Raw genomic sequence first — 15,301 nt, 5'->3', positions numbered from 1 at the left:
TGAAAAAATAGAGCATACCTAACATTTAAACTTCTTGAATTCGTTTTTTATTGTTACACATTTGCCATGTTCTTCACCAGGCAGTTCAAACTGTAAGTTGCGTCACCTTTTCTCCACGATTATATCGAAGCCACCTAAGAACTGCTTCATGATTTAGCTGTCTGAAATGGTTTGAAGATAGAAACATCTAAAGGCTGGGCCTCTGAGTATTATGACGAGGAAGCTGAGATAGGAGCACATCATTTTCCCGAGATAATCTAGCTTGTAAATTTTTTGAAATGGCAGGTTTGAGTGGCAAATAAAATGTTTGTGCTATTCGACAAATAGTTCACTGTTGATGTAACCTGAATCAGAGCAAACAAATAACTATCCTGGAAGTAAATCAGCTGATAATGTAGGATGCACTGTTTGACTTTTAAAAATTATCATAGGTGGCACAAAATATCTGGTGCGCTTGTACAACACACACTTGTTGTATTAACGCCCTTTTCACTACTTGATACTGCACCCATCTGATGCATTCCTCGTTCAGTTAACATTTTTGGGCCTTCTTTTGTACTGCTAGAATTGTTACAGTTGCTCATATCGCACCGGTGAGAATTAGGCACCTACAAAGTGGTGCGAATTGAGAAACTACGTCATAAGTTATTATTGTTTTCATTCTAGCCTATAATCACCACATGATCGAAAATCCTACTAAGTTAAATGTTCTTTAACATTTCTTTAAACCAATAACATCTTAAGATTATGAATTCCTTTGCATACCAATCCGATATTTAGTTACAAAATGTTAGCTAAATATACATCCACCTGAGCAATTATATTAAATGCACTATCACCACGTTGCTAACGCAAAGAATTGGCAGAAATCAAGTGACATGGTGGAAGTTCACATGGTAGATTGTAACAATACCACTAAATCCCACACTACTACAGTAACTTGTTTCAAACTTCAGCGATGCCATTTAGGAAGCGGTGCGATTTATGCTACTCTACCCTATGTAAGCCTCACTTTTCATTATTAATCCTGTGAGTGGTAGTATAACTCCACAGCAGTGTGCTGAAAGTAGAAATGGTTATCACACCATCTATACAATATAAGGACATTTTTCGTACACATTTCAGCGCCACAGCCAAAGGATGTGTTTAACTTCATCTGTTGCACATTTTTAAACATATTTTATGTTCTTGCGACAAGAAACCAGAAGGTTGCCATGACGGAAGAAATAAACATCGAGTGGCTGGCAGTAACGCGTGGTTATTGGTGGGATTACTTTAATGCACAAATACACATCGTCCGAAAAGGCTGTTAAAGGTAACATAACATCAGTCTGACCTGATCATAAATCAAGGAGAAGTAGGGACACACTATGCAACTCTTGTTTCAGGACGTTTTGCACCCATGACAGTTTACCACTGCTACTAGAATCACAATGTTCGGCGGTCTATGAGATTAACACTTAGGCTACTGCAACTCGTTTTCCAAATGTGCCACCAGATTTCTGGAAGCAAATAATCAATTTTTGTCCTAATTTCCCTGACAGCTATTATATTGTATAGGAATGTGTGGTAAACGCAATTGATCGCATACTTGCTTCAGTAGTTCTGTCTCTGGCCATTGACAATGTGAGATTGGCAGTGGGATCGTGTTAGAAACGGCTGTAATCGGTGCTGAACACAGAGCTCTCTTTAATGTCATTGTTATCAATGTATTGTTGTATTCCCTGAACAAAATCACGATTTATGATGGTGGCCGCTTCTGAAACATCACGTTTGGTAACGAACATCGTAATTTTTCTTGATGTTTTCTTTAAATGCACTACCTGCTTCCCACTCGCATAGCGCCTTCTTTTACCCATTTCCATAAATTCCAATAATGGAGCGTTTCAGAGGCATCACGTACGTCCTTGAACGTCGAACACATACATCATTTTATTTTTTATATTCATTTCTCTTGTTTCCACCTTTAACCATAAAGTCTATAGTCTAACTCATCTTAACTCGCGAAATTTTTGTTCTTTTATAGCTTTATATACGGAATCCATGGTTTATTTTAATTGCTCACTTACACTTCTCCGTGAATGTTTGGAAGCAGAGATTTGGCAAGAACTGGAACTCCTCTCCGGAACTTGTTCCGTGCATATTTCTTCTGTATCTAAAGAGCCGCTCTCTGTTGCACTACTGTCACACCAAAGACTCTGCTCCTCATTCACAGTGCAATTACCTGTATATTACAAAATAATACATTATGCAAGGAGCCTATAATGGTAGTAATTAAGACGCGAGTATGTTTATGAAACGAGCGCAAGCGAGTTTCATAATCTTCATACGAACGTCTTAATTACCATTATAGGCAAGTTTCATACGACTTTTTATGCTGGACCATATTTCTAACTTGAAATTATTCATAAGTATTCATGTTATTCTTATCTGACTGGAGAACGGAACTGACCTTGTGCAATATCTCGTAAATTGTGAGAAGTGCGCAGAAGCGAAAGTATAGACTTTTTCCTAGAAACAAATATCATTGACCTTGATATAATCTAGAGAGTAAAATAAAGAGTAATCTTGATATAACCTTGAAATTGATTTAGACATTGAAAAACGAGATGACAAATTGATTTTATTTGAATATTATTTACAATTAACGCTAATTATTATAGTAACTTAACATAACCTTTTGCGACAGTATTGGATTTCCAGCCTCCGTGACGTTTCGCTAGTTGTCTTTCTATTGCATATCCGAGAATAATCGATACTTGCGCTTTCATATTGCTACAATGGTGTTTTCTGATTGGTGGAACACCTGATCTTTGATGAATAGGTGTACTTTAATGAGGTCCATTAAAGGGCTGCTACCAGGTGTATGATTACTACATTTCGGCATGGTCGAGCATAAAAGTATTTTAGACAACTGTTGAGCAATGCGTCTGTAAAAACTGGACGGCTCTACATAGATGAAAAATTACGCGGAACTTTCTCCTTTAGAATATATCCAATAGTTAGGGATTACAACAATACCATCTGTGAGCTATAGCTGTACTGCACATTTATATAAACAGCAGCCTCAGCAGGCAGATGCAGGCCTACTACAATTTATTGCAATGGTTCCAGAGTATTCTAGTGTTGGAAGTTCAGGACTATGAGTATAAACTGTTGTCACGCCGAACATTGGTGACTGACGGGTTGCATAAGTAGCGGGCATTAATAGTGTACAAACCGTGAACAATTACAGCAAATTAATGTCTTTCAAATGACTGCGACTTCTACCAATTGTTACCTGCTGTGAAAATGTTATGGAATTTGGATGCGGGAATGTGACAGGGTTCCCTTTGAGAGAAACTTTTATTCCCGTATCACAGGTTATTGTAAACAGTGTAAAAATAAACAGCGAATATTTCGAATTATGCAGATCTAATCATAGATATTCATCTATATACAGCAGCAGAACAAGAATCGTGCGACTATTTATGACTATTATCTTACTTGGCATTAGATTTTAGTCGGTAGCAAATATTAACTACGCGAAGGTTGCACGCATTTCAACGTGGCGAGGAGCTACAGTCCTCAGATTGAATCTTGTCAACGCGTAAGAATGGTTTTATATTGTTAATGTAATTTCCTGATTTGTCTCGTGGAGATCGGAGTCGTGCTGATTTCACGTATGAGAATAGGAGTCCCTCCTTGGTCTATCTTACTTACTTACTTACTTACTTACTTTTAAGGAACCCGGAGGTTCATTGCCGCCCTCACATAAGCCCGCCATAAGTCCCTATCCTGAGCAAGATTAATCCATTCTCTACCATCATATTCCACCTCCCTCAAATTCATTTTAATATTATCTTCCCATCTACGTCTCGGCCTACCCAAAGGTCTTTTTCCCTCCGGCCTCCCAACTAACACTCTACATGCATTTCTGGATTCCCCCATACGTGCTACGTGCCCTGCCCATCTCAAACGTCTGGATTGAAGTTCCTAATTATGTCAGGTGAAGAATACAATGCGTGCAGCCCTTGGTCTGTCTAGTGTGAAAATATAAAAAATTGGGGGCTCCAGCTCTTCACTAGGTGTAGTGCCGTGAAGTTATTCATTCACAATAATATTGACTACTTTTTACTTTTGAGGGTTTTTCTGTATTCCCATCTTCCATACTTCACCGTCTTGCCAGTCCTCTTCCTTCAGATAATATATTGCTTCATCATCTGGACTACACCAGACTTCCATGATGCTCTCGACCGTCCACACTTTCTTCTTCCAGAATGTGACCAATGGAGAAAAGTTTTTAGGAAGTCTTTCACAATACATTCTATTGACGTGCCCATACCATTGTAGTGTTTGTCTTTCAATTCTCTTAATAACAGATTCCTCCATTTACATTAGCTGTCTTACATCTTATTTTTCCTTGTTTCAAACCTAGATATTCTGGCCCCTCTCTGGATCCCATCCATCTCCACTGCCAATATTCTACTTTTCTGCCTCTCTACTAACGCCCGACTCTCAGCACCGTAAGTTAAAATACTCTCAATGATTGTTTGAAGGATTCTCTTCTTTGTTTGTCTACTAAGATTTCTGCTCCATAGAATCGCATTCAGAATTTTTATCGAGCCTGATTCATGGATTATAGATCCCATATGTTTAAAATACCTAACAGCCTTGATGGTCCCTTGAGGCAATATAATATCTTTCCCATCTCCTCCAATAACGAGATATTCAGTCTTATTCACATTCACCCGAAGACCTCCAACTTCAAATGCTTCCAAAAGCTTCCAATTCGCTTAAGAGCATTCCACAAATCTCTTATAATTAGTGAATCATATTCCTTTTCCAAATCAACAGATATGAAGAGGACTTTCTCTCCTTCCCCATGCGTTTTTCACTTAGTTGCCTAAGGCAGAAAATATAATCCAAACATGATTTTCATAAACTAAAACCCACTTGGTCTTCCAAAATTTTTCCATGCAAGTGACTTTTCCAATCTGACCTTAAGAATGCTACTCCAAATTCTACTAATTGACGCCATTAAACTAACTTCTCTGTACTTATTCGGGTCTTTTTATTTCCTTTCTTGTGTATGGCAGATATATAAGACAGGTCCCAGTATTTGGTAATATTATCTCCTTCTATAACCTGATTAAACATTTTCGTAATAAGTCTCAGCAGGAGATAGATCCATATTACCACAAATCTAACACTACTTCTCCAGGGCCAATAGCGTTGCCATTTTTTGCCTTCATCAGTGCACACTTCAACTCCTCCTCTAAAATAGGTTCCATATTTCTATTAGAAGCATCATCAACTGAGTCTTCATTCCCTAATTCTAATCTCCTTTTCTACTAATAAACCTTGAAAATGGATTTTCCATTCGTTTAAGGTAATAAGCTGTATGGCAGTTGAAGAATTGTTCTGATTTCTCATTGTTCAATATTAACCCTAATCTGCCTGGTTTTCTCACATGTGGCGATTTTTGTAATTTCTTCAACATTTGTTCAAACTAACGTCCTTATTATGGAATTAAACTCGGTTTTGTTTAAAATCATCTACTTTCAAAGATAAGGGGTGGTACCTTACGGTACCGCTAGGCAGATACGGGTGCAATATTTCTTTTCTTCAGATTTCATCATTTTAAGTCGTTATTTATTTGAATGACAAAAGAATTTCACTATATCATTCACTATCTTTTATTATTTTGTTTCTTGTATGATAATAACAGGGCAATGGAGCTAGCTTTTACAAATAACAAGGGTTCGCACCTCAATGCTCCTTGGTTTATTTGCACTTATATCATTTTTCAAAACATTTTACACAGAGTCCCACTTCACTCGTAATGCATTGTGTGAGTATACGAGGACAGCCTGCCAGCCAGTCAGTCAGTCCTCGCAGGTTATCAAAGTACGTACAGTCGGAAGGGTAGGCTCTTCATATCATGTGGTAAGTTGTCGAGCATTTCAACGAGAGGTGCAGCACATTTACCATAATCAAATTCAAAGTGATCATTTGCACTTACCCTCTTCCCTTGGCATATTTCAAAAGATATCAGATATGCCCATAAGCAATGTTTAGGCACCATAATTCAAGCCGAACCTTTCCCCTGATGAAATGTTTGCAGAATGACGTCTATAGGGAATCATACATTCATCAAAATTCATACATTATGCCAGAATGTAATTTTTCATAAATCTCTCCTTCATCAGATTTACCAGAAGTCGGAGCTTACACATTTTGTCTTGCCGATCTAAAATTTGGCATTATCGGCACAATGGACAAATCGCACGATTTTTTCAAACCGATCACACCACATGCTTTTGTAAACTAATTCATTGCGTGTCCAGTGCATTTTCCTAGTAGCATCTTCTGCTAGGTACAAAACTGTAGCCATTGAAGAGAAGAATTCCGATTAAGAACTTCATTCCTCAGCTGTTAGGCCTATTTGTAAACCTTGTACATTTAGAAATAAAGCATAATGCTGGATTTCTCTTACGAAATAAAATCAATAACATTACAGTCAAAGAATACTTCAAATAATTCTGTAGGCTATTTTCCTCTATAAAATGTGTAGTCAACTGCAGGAAAAATGCTACTGTTAGAAGGGGGATGTTCATCATGTATCTATGAAGTTGGTTTTCGTGTGAGTTTGATTGTTTCCTTCTTGGTTACGCTTTTCTTCTGTATTTTGTGAGCACGAAATTGAACTACTTGTCCTCATCTCATCTTCATTCTTAGATTCAAACCTCTTTCGATTCTTCAAAGTAAAAATTTTTCTTTATGTTTTCTTATTTCTTCTTTCTTTATTTGCCACATCACTATCTTCATCACAGTTAGATAAATCATATGCATTTCACCGCAATAAAATTGATTTCCTAAGAGATTATCATGTAAACCGCCTGTATCTTCCTCTCTATAATCTTCATCAGAATTCACTGTGACGTCTGGTGGATCAATATAGATAGTACTTAGATTATTATACTGTCATCCTCTATTATTCTTACAGCTTCAGTAAGTGTTATGTCCCAGGAAACATAATAAATTATCAATATGAATGCTACAAAGAGAAAAAATCGATTCCTTACAAAATGCTACAGCATCTGCCTAGTGGTACCATACGGTACCAGACTAATTCTACGTCATATATATTTGGCAGTTCATATATTTATAGTGAAAACATGAATTGAATGCTTTACTATAAGCCTTTTTCAATATATGAAATCAGAATTTATTCAAAATTATAATCCTAATTGAATGTATTCAAATATTTACTTCAAACAGATACCAAAATTGAGTGATTCAAGAAAATGTGTATAATTACCGAACGCCACTACGCATACCAAGCCAAATAACTTCAAAATATTGTTTTCCTACCAAGGACTGGAATGTCAGTGAGTAAATTAAACAATGAGAAATTGTGAAAATAATCATTGTTGCCAACACAGCGACTGGAAACTACTATATGTATCGTGGTACCATACGGTACCGCTAGGCAGATTCGGGTTAAAACTCACTTAATAAATGCATGGGCCCCATGAAGCTACTGTATTAGTGGCGCATCACGCACTACTGTGAGTGTATGCATAAGTGTTCGTTTAAATGTAGTGTAGGAAATGGGTGAGGATGATGATGAAGATGAGGTAGGGAGAAGGAGAAACCTGGTGCCGGAACGTAGCCTACTCCTGTCGAATAGCACCAAGACAGCCGCCAGGCTTAACGTCCCCGTCTGACGGACGAATCGCTATCAACAGTGACATATGGCTTCTCTTCATATACACTGCGGAGAGATTTGGAATTTAATCCAGGCATATTGGTACACAATCTAGTGATTAGAAGTTGTACACCGTCATCTGTCTTAGTCTCGAGATAGAAATTTTACATGAAAATTTCTCACTCCGCTAGGAATCGATCTCAGCCCGATTAGTCTGGAGGCAGACGCTCAAACACAGAGCTAACTCGGCGGACTCATCTGGATATTATTTAAATAAAAAGAAGGAAATTCAACATGGTATGGAATGAAATATTTTTCGTTACGAGGGCGAAAATGTTTCACGTTTCGCATCGAAATTTCAGCTGAGCCGTCTGAACTCGTACATTAAACCTCACTTTCGCCCCATGTAATGTAAATAACTATTATTGAATAATGAATAGGCTACTAACCTGTGTTACAGCAGTTGTTCAGAATGTTGTCATTGCGTTCATACAATCCCGACATATTTTGATTAAAATTATTATTTGCACATATAAATTCTATTTCCGGATGATTGCAATTTCCACTATTATACAGGGTCCGACAGAAGGGCAATTAAAAGTAAGAGTTAATTAACTGACGAATTTCTTCTTTTCTAAATGATATACATGGGATCATAAAAATCGTATTCTGCCATTTATTTCTTGGAAAGGACAGCCTTTAAATGACTACCGTTCATCTTCACAACCCCGACGTACAGTACGTAGTCCATAGAGCGGCGCAGCAAACCGAAGATCAGCAATGTTGTCTGGAGTACACGCCAGGTTATTCTTCTCCGTGGAGAATTCTTCAGTGCCGAACCACTTTCCTCGGAGATCGTAACCCATGGATCACCCAAGAAATCAGGAAGGGAAAGGGTTAAAAATATTACAATAAGAGAAATTATGGGTATACAGAAATATTTTGGAAATTGAAGGAGAAAGATTGGAATAGTATGGATATATAAAAAGAATGCCCGATGAACAGTCGTAGAACCGAAGGTAGAAGAGAAAAGAATAGACCATCAAAGATATGTATGGATCGGATGTTACATTGCGCACAAGTTTAAGATTTTATCTTAGAAATTGTCATATAGCTCACACGGTAATTTCGAATTTTACGGTCACATAGCGAACAATATTATCTCCAACATTGCAGACGCATAGTCACAGATCACTACCAGATAGCATAACGATTGCATTATTCTTACCCTTAGGTCCATCGGTCCCGTAGCGCAGCGTTTCTCAAGCTTTTATATCCACGGAACCCTTTTAAACCCAAAATAAAACTGTGGAACCCAGCGTAATATTAGTGGTGTGTGTGTATATTACAGACAATATTAAATTACCAAATGCATTTTTACCACTAACATTACACATTTTTATTTATGTCACATATTATACATATTTAAAAATTATAAATAATGTTGTTGATTTTAATAGCTTTCTTTGATAACACTGGGTACTCTCTTCTCAGGCTGTGCCAAAAGTCCATCACAGGAGATTCTTAAACTGGGATTGCAGGGATGAATCAGACGTTAATTCCAGTAATGCTTCGTATTCTTCAGAAGCGAGGAAAAAAGGTTTTTCTTTGATGTCAAATGGATTTTTGACTCACAAGGTTTCAGAATTGTTTTCACTTTACTGTTCTGGAAAATATTGCTCTACAGTGTGGCGCATATCCTCCAAATGATTTACTAATTCTTTATTGATTTCATCAAGTTCTAGAAGAGGTTCTTCGTTCTTTTCAAGGAAATCTTTCAAAGCAGGGAAGCTCTCAAATTCACGGCCAGCTATACTTCTCATCTAGAACTGCAATTTTCTTTTGAAAGCCCTGATTTTATCTACTACAGTGAATATAAGTAGAGAAGAAATGTTTGTGACGTCACACGGATTCGCCGGGATCCGCTCTGCGGGGGGTCCCCCTGGGGGGTCCCCCACCCCCCTCCCCCCTTGACCAGTGGTCAGTTGGGTGCCCTTGACCACTGGACAGTTGGGTGCGCACCCCAAACTGACCACTCGGACACTAGGGTGCAGCACTTTTGACTAGCACCCAAGGGTGCGCACCCAACTGTCCAGTGGTCAAGGGGGGAGGGGGGTGGGGGACCCCCCAGGGAGACCCCCCGCAGAGCGGATCCCGGCGAATCCGTGTGACGTCACAAACATTTCTTCCTTAGTGCAATAGCGGCGTATGTACACTTTATGCAAAAGCGGGCTAAGTCGAAAAAATTTTATTTTTGCGTTATAATGCCAATATGGCGTTCGGCGTTTCTCGAGGCACTTCCAAGATGGCGGCAGGGTTTTTCTCGAGGCACTCCCAATATGTCGGCACTGTTTTTCTCGACGCACTCCCAATCCATGCATGCAATAGCGGCGTAAGTACACTTTATGCAAAAGCGTGCTAAGTCGAAAAAAATTTTATTTTTGCGTTATAATGCCAATATGGCGTTCGGCGTTTCTCGAGGCACTTCCAAGATGGCGGCAGGGTTTTTCTCGAGGCACTCCCAATATGTCGGCACTGTTTTTCTCGACGCACTCCCAATCCATGCATGCAATAGCGGCGTAAGTACACTTTATGCAAAAGCGTGCTAAGTCGAAAAAAATTTTATTTTTGCGTTATGGTGCCGATATGGCGTTCGGCGTTTCTCGAGGCACTCCCAAGATGGCGGCATCACATTTCTCGAGGCGCCGGCACACGGAATATGATTTTCTTGGGGCACTCCCAAGATGGCGTTAATGTTTTCTCCGGGCACTTCCCAAATTTTAATTGAAAATAGTCCTAAATGAAATATTTTTGTTGTTTTTCTCGTGGCACTACCAATACGACGCTCAGATTCTATCGCGGCACTGCCAAGATGGCGTCCGGCACTCGCAATATGGCGTGGAGCGGTTTTCTCGAGGCGCCGGCCGAGCATGCAAGATTTGACAAGTTCGGAAAGAAGATGGCCGTCATCGGCGGATCCGGACGACGTACGAGAGCGCGTGTCTGGACCACATGCCGAGCACGCAAGTTCAGACAGGTCCGTATGACGTCACTAAAGACAGCGCGGTATATTTCGACGCAATCCGAATGAAACCTGGACCACACGCTGAGCATGCAAGTTCTGACAAGTCGCACCGATATGGCTGCCATTGGCGGATCCGTGTGACGTCACTAACTAGAACGCGGTCTATTTCTAATTAAACTCGGACCACACGCTGAGCACGCAAGTCGTACCGACATGGCTGCCGTCTACACTCGAAATGAAACTTGTGCCCAGATCGTACAAAGATGGCTGCCATTGGCGGATCCGTGTGACGTCACTAACGAGAACGCGGTCTATTTCTAATTAAACTCGGACCACACGCTGAGCACGCAAGTCCTACCGATGAGGGCATGCAAGTTCTGACAAGTCCCACGTATATGACCGCTATGACTTTCTTCTCCAAGCACTTCCGACGTGTGTTACTCGCGGCACTCCCAACATTGAGTACTCCAAATATGACCCACCTTACCTCTAGCCTGTCTCACTGCACTCTGCACCTTTTCTAGCGGCGCGGTCAAACTTAAGAGCGTGCCGCAAATTTTGCCCGCCTTTCTCGCGACACTCCCAAAATGGCGGACACGCGTGTTACTCGCGGCACTCCCAACATGGAGTACTACAATATCTTGCCCGCCTTTCTCGCGACTCTCCCAATATGGCGGACGCGGCTGAAAATCTTTCTTCTCGAGACACTTCCAACACGTCTAAATTTAACTCTACACCGTTTCCTTAACAGGGGATATAGACCATGCGTAGAGGACGCCTCGCAGCAGGAGTTCTGCATATTTAAATTTTTTCTCGCGACACTTCCAACCAATTATGATGCCGTATAATTATAGCAAACAAGCTGCAACCAATAGAAATCGAGCATGGGCTCCATCGATTCAAAATTGACCATTGCGAAGTTTGATTATAGTGGGGGTAAGTAATATAAATTGTGGGAGAGTTTGTAAAATGCGTTATTCTGTTTCTTAAATCTACTAGTTACAATGTCTGGAAGTAACAAGAAACCGCGTCGCATCGCGCCGAAACCTGCGCCAGTGGCAGAGACTGAGAACAGATTGAATCAAGTCAACGAAGAAAAGTGGCTTAACTCGTTGGTGGCAGGAATATTTGACGATGATTCTACTTCGATTCAGCAAAGTCAACCTCTCCAAATTATGGAATATCAGCACGAGCCTTGCCAGACGGTGGAACAACGTCAGCAGTTTCAACAGCGGGCAGCAGATGAATCTACTCCAACAGATGAGTATCCACATGCTTATGCAGTTAGAAGACCGCTTGACGATATTTCGTCAACATTTAACAAGTTATCCAAAGTGGACTACAATCCTAAATCGAGCAGGATGTTGCAGAGCCTTCATCTAGGCGTCGAATATCCAATCGTCGGCGCAAGAGTAGCAACTACGAGATACGGAAGACGTATCGTCTGCGACCTCACCGATGGCAGTAGCGTCTTTCTACCCGCAAGATTTGCCCAGATGAGTGATCAGCAGCTTGCAGAACTAAATCGAACTCAGCACAGTATTATATATCATGGTCTGGAAACAAATATGTATAATGTGACCTATCATAATGTTGAATGTATACCTTGTGTTAATAAACAAGTGTAGTGAATTTTTTGTTTTTATTTATGTGTAACGAAACAACATATTCACATCACCACGGGTTGGGATCGTTTTAGTTTCCTTGGGAATATGGAGAATCCTTGATTACATCCTTCCTCGGGGCGAGGGCTTTATATTTCAGATTGGAATGAGTCAGTTCAACAGGACATCTTGAAGCGGCAACATCATCCAGCTAACGTCCGGAGGAACGGAACTGTGGAAACGCGCACGTGAAGGAGAGTAAGCGGGAGGTCGACTTAATTATAGATCAACTCATAAGCTAGCGTGCGTAGGATAGATTTTTAAATATGGAATTTTCCATAGGCAATAACGTATTCTTAGGAATTGAGGTGTGTGGAAATATAGGAAAATATAACTTTCAGACAAATCAAGCGGCAGAAGTGTACAAGGTAGAAATGTGTAAAGACGTCGTAGTTGTACATATTAAGCAGCATCAAATTACAGACGACATAAAAATTGAATTTGAAAATTTATAATTCTGATGATAAAGTGAAGCAACTCAGGATTGAGAGAGCTGATGGATGTAAGGAAGATTTTGTACTAACAAGGAGTGAAAGAGTAGATCTTAGATCTTTTGGAAATAATGGAGGAGATTTTTATGTAGTGACGTCACATGCTCCTGAATCCGTCTTGATGGAGAAATATTTTTCCGAATGTAATATGATTATAACAACCTGGGAGTTGGAAGATAGGAATGAACGTATTAGTGCTGGTGTGGTGGCTGATCATTTTAGTAGTCGTACTGAAAGTGACGGCGGCGCACGTCGTACTCAAACTGACGGCAGCGCATCAAGAGATATCGGCGGTGTAACATCTAAGGGATTTTTCGCCACTAAAGGTTTATCTTCACAATATTTTCATACTGTTCAGTGCGAACCGAGAAAGTGGGAAACCCGACAGTGCACGGTTATAAAATTCGTGTTACACAATGGAGTCTATGCATCATATTGAAGAGTGTGATGGTGAAAAGCACTGGGTGATTTGTAACAAACCCCGCACATGGAATTCAACTATTGATTTCAGAATATGTAATAAAAAGTGCAAAGTGTATGAACAATGTAACAGTGCTAATAAACAAGATAGCTATCAAATCGTAAGTTATAAAGACAGCAATATTGAAGGAAAAGTGGAGAACTTGTAATAACACGCATGGCTCAGCATGGGGTCCAACTTGTCAGAACTTGTATTCGCGAACGGTGTGGACGCGTGTTTAAATTATGCAAAAGGTGTGGGAGGAGTTGCAATCTTCTGCCGACGAATGACATTCATCGTTGTGTTGTATTAATGTCTGAAAGTATATGGTGGGGGATTCTAAAGGGGCGTGAACTTATATATTAAATAAAGTTACAATAGCTCGATGCGGTTTACTTTTACTAGTATTCAGGAGGAAGCAGAATTCGTCATGTCGGAATTTCAATTGTGTTTAGCACCAAAGAGAAAATTCCTAAGGAAGCTTCTGAAATCATCTGCAACACCTAAGAATTTGATGAAGATTTACGGCGATAATCAGCTTCACGAGGAAACAACTCACGTGTACTTGTGTGGTACACCTGCATTAACCTTCATAGGAGATGTAGACCATGCAGAGGCCTCGCATGAGGAGATGTGCGACGGCCAGTATCACACTTACTGCTGCAGCCAACCTCGCAGCGAAGGATTGCAAAGCTGGGGACATCCTTGCAGCGTTAGCTGTACAACATATAAAGGAATAATGGCTAAGGTGAGTACAATAAGCCGCATTGGCCGAGTGGTCGAAGGCGACTGAGTTAAGTTCAGTTCTCTATGTAGAGGCGTGGGTTCGAATCCCACATGCGGTATTACAATATTTTATTCTTGTATGATTCGAATCCAACTTGTTGTAAAAGTAATAATTTTTTTCAATTTTTTAATTGTTGCAGATGATGATTCCTGAACAGAATGTTGGCCAGGTCGAGCAGTCTTCAAGCTTTAGGGAGCTGCGTGATACAACCCAAGAGCTGCGTGATGAAGCCCAAGATACTGCTAATGCTGACGACAGTGAAACTCTTTGTGGGTGTTGTGGGGATGATTGTGTGCCATTATTGAACAATACGCCAATCCCAACAATAACAATTGACTAATTCAAACATTAATCGTGTATAGACAGTGTTTTGTATAACGTGTTTTTGTGTGGTGTGTCTATGTAGTATTTTTTTAATAATGTGTGGTGTGTCTATGTCTTCGTCTGGTTTGCAGTGATTACAGTTTGTGTGAGGGTGTGTGGTCCGTGTTTGTAGTTTTTTTAATAAATTTCAATATTTAAAGTATTATTGGTGTTATTCATAGAAAAGAAATTGTTTTCCCGTTATGTAATCCTATACCACACCTTACATGGGAACCGTTGTCATAATTAGGAACCTAGGGTGGGTGAATGGGTAACCTTACCATCCCAGACCTTAATTGGGAAAAAATGTAATGTGATCATATTAGGAATGGGAGTATGGAATTTAGGAAAAGAAAAAAATCGAAAACAATTGAAATATAATTAAATAATCTTACATTTATTGCATAACATTATTAACTACAAAGAAAAGTTTGCCTGTAGACAAAACTGAAATCATTCACAATAATTATTCATTACTATTAGTATTTAGCCATTTCTTTAGAATTTTTACGTTTTGCAGAGCACATTTCATATTATTTAAGTCATGATACATGCAATATGTTTTTGTTGGGAAAGTTTTTTGCAACGCTGCTAAGTTTGGACAACCCAAGTCATCCATATTCCAAATCATTAAATTGTTTATGTATTTCTCTAAGAATAGTTTCTTTTGCACACCTTTAACGTACACTGCGGTATATTTAGTAAGAATGTTCTCAAGAAGTGATGGTAACTCTGAATATTGGATGTAGCCGGTATCCCACGGGATTCCATGGACGTATTTCTCGACGTACCATTGCGATGTTTCATCGGGATAAGTG

General features: G+C 39.7%; 1 protein-coding gene and 1 non-coding gene across 2 annotated transcripts; both read left to right on the top strand.

Moving 5' to 3' along the window:
• The first annotated feature begins 13,671 nt into the window (after window positions 1-13,671).
• Window positions 13,672-14,604, top strand: LOC138715706 (uncharacterized). Its single transcript, XM_069848762.1, has 2 exons — window positions 13,672-14,081; window positions 14,260-14,604. Exons 1-2 carry the CDS (start codon window positions 13,719-13,721, stop codon window positions 14,458-14,460), a joined length of 564 nt encoding a protein of 187 aa, XP_069704863.1. The 5' UTR covers window positions 13,672-13,718; the 3' UTR covers window positions 14,461-14,604.
• TRNAL-UAA (transfer RNA leucine (anticodon UAA)) lies at window positions 14,095-14,178 on the top strand. The gene has a single exon. It is a non-coding gene; the product is annotated as a tRNA-Leu (tRNA).
• Window positions 14,605-15,301: the final 697 nt, after the last annotated feature.

This window comes from Periplaneta americana, chromosome 15 (assembly GCF_040183065.1).
Source record: "Periplaneta americana isolate PAMFEO1 chromosome 15, P.americana_PAMFEO1_priV1, whole genome shotgun sequence".
Lineage (NCBI taxonomy): Eukaryota > Metazoa > Arthropoda > Insecta > Blattodea > Blattidae > Periplaneta > Periplaneta americana.
Note: the sequence above shows the minus strand (reverse complement) of the source record. Positions and strands in the feature narration are given on the sequence as shown.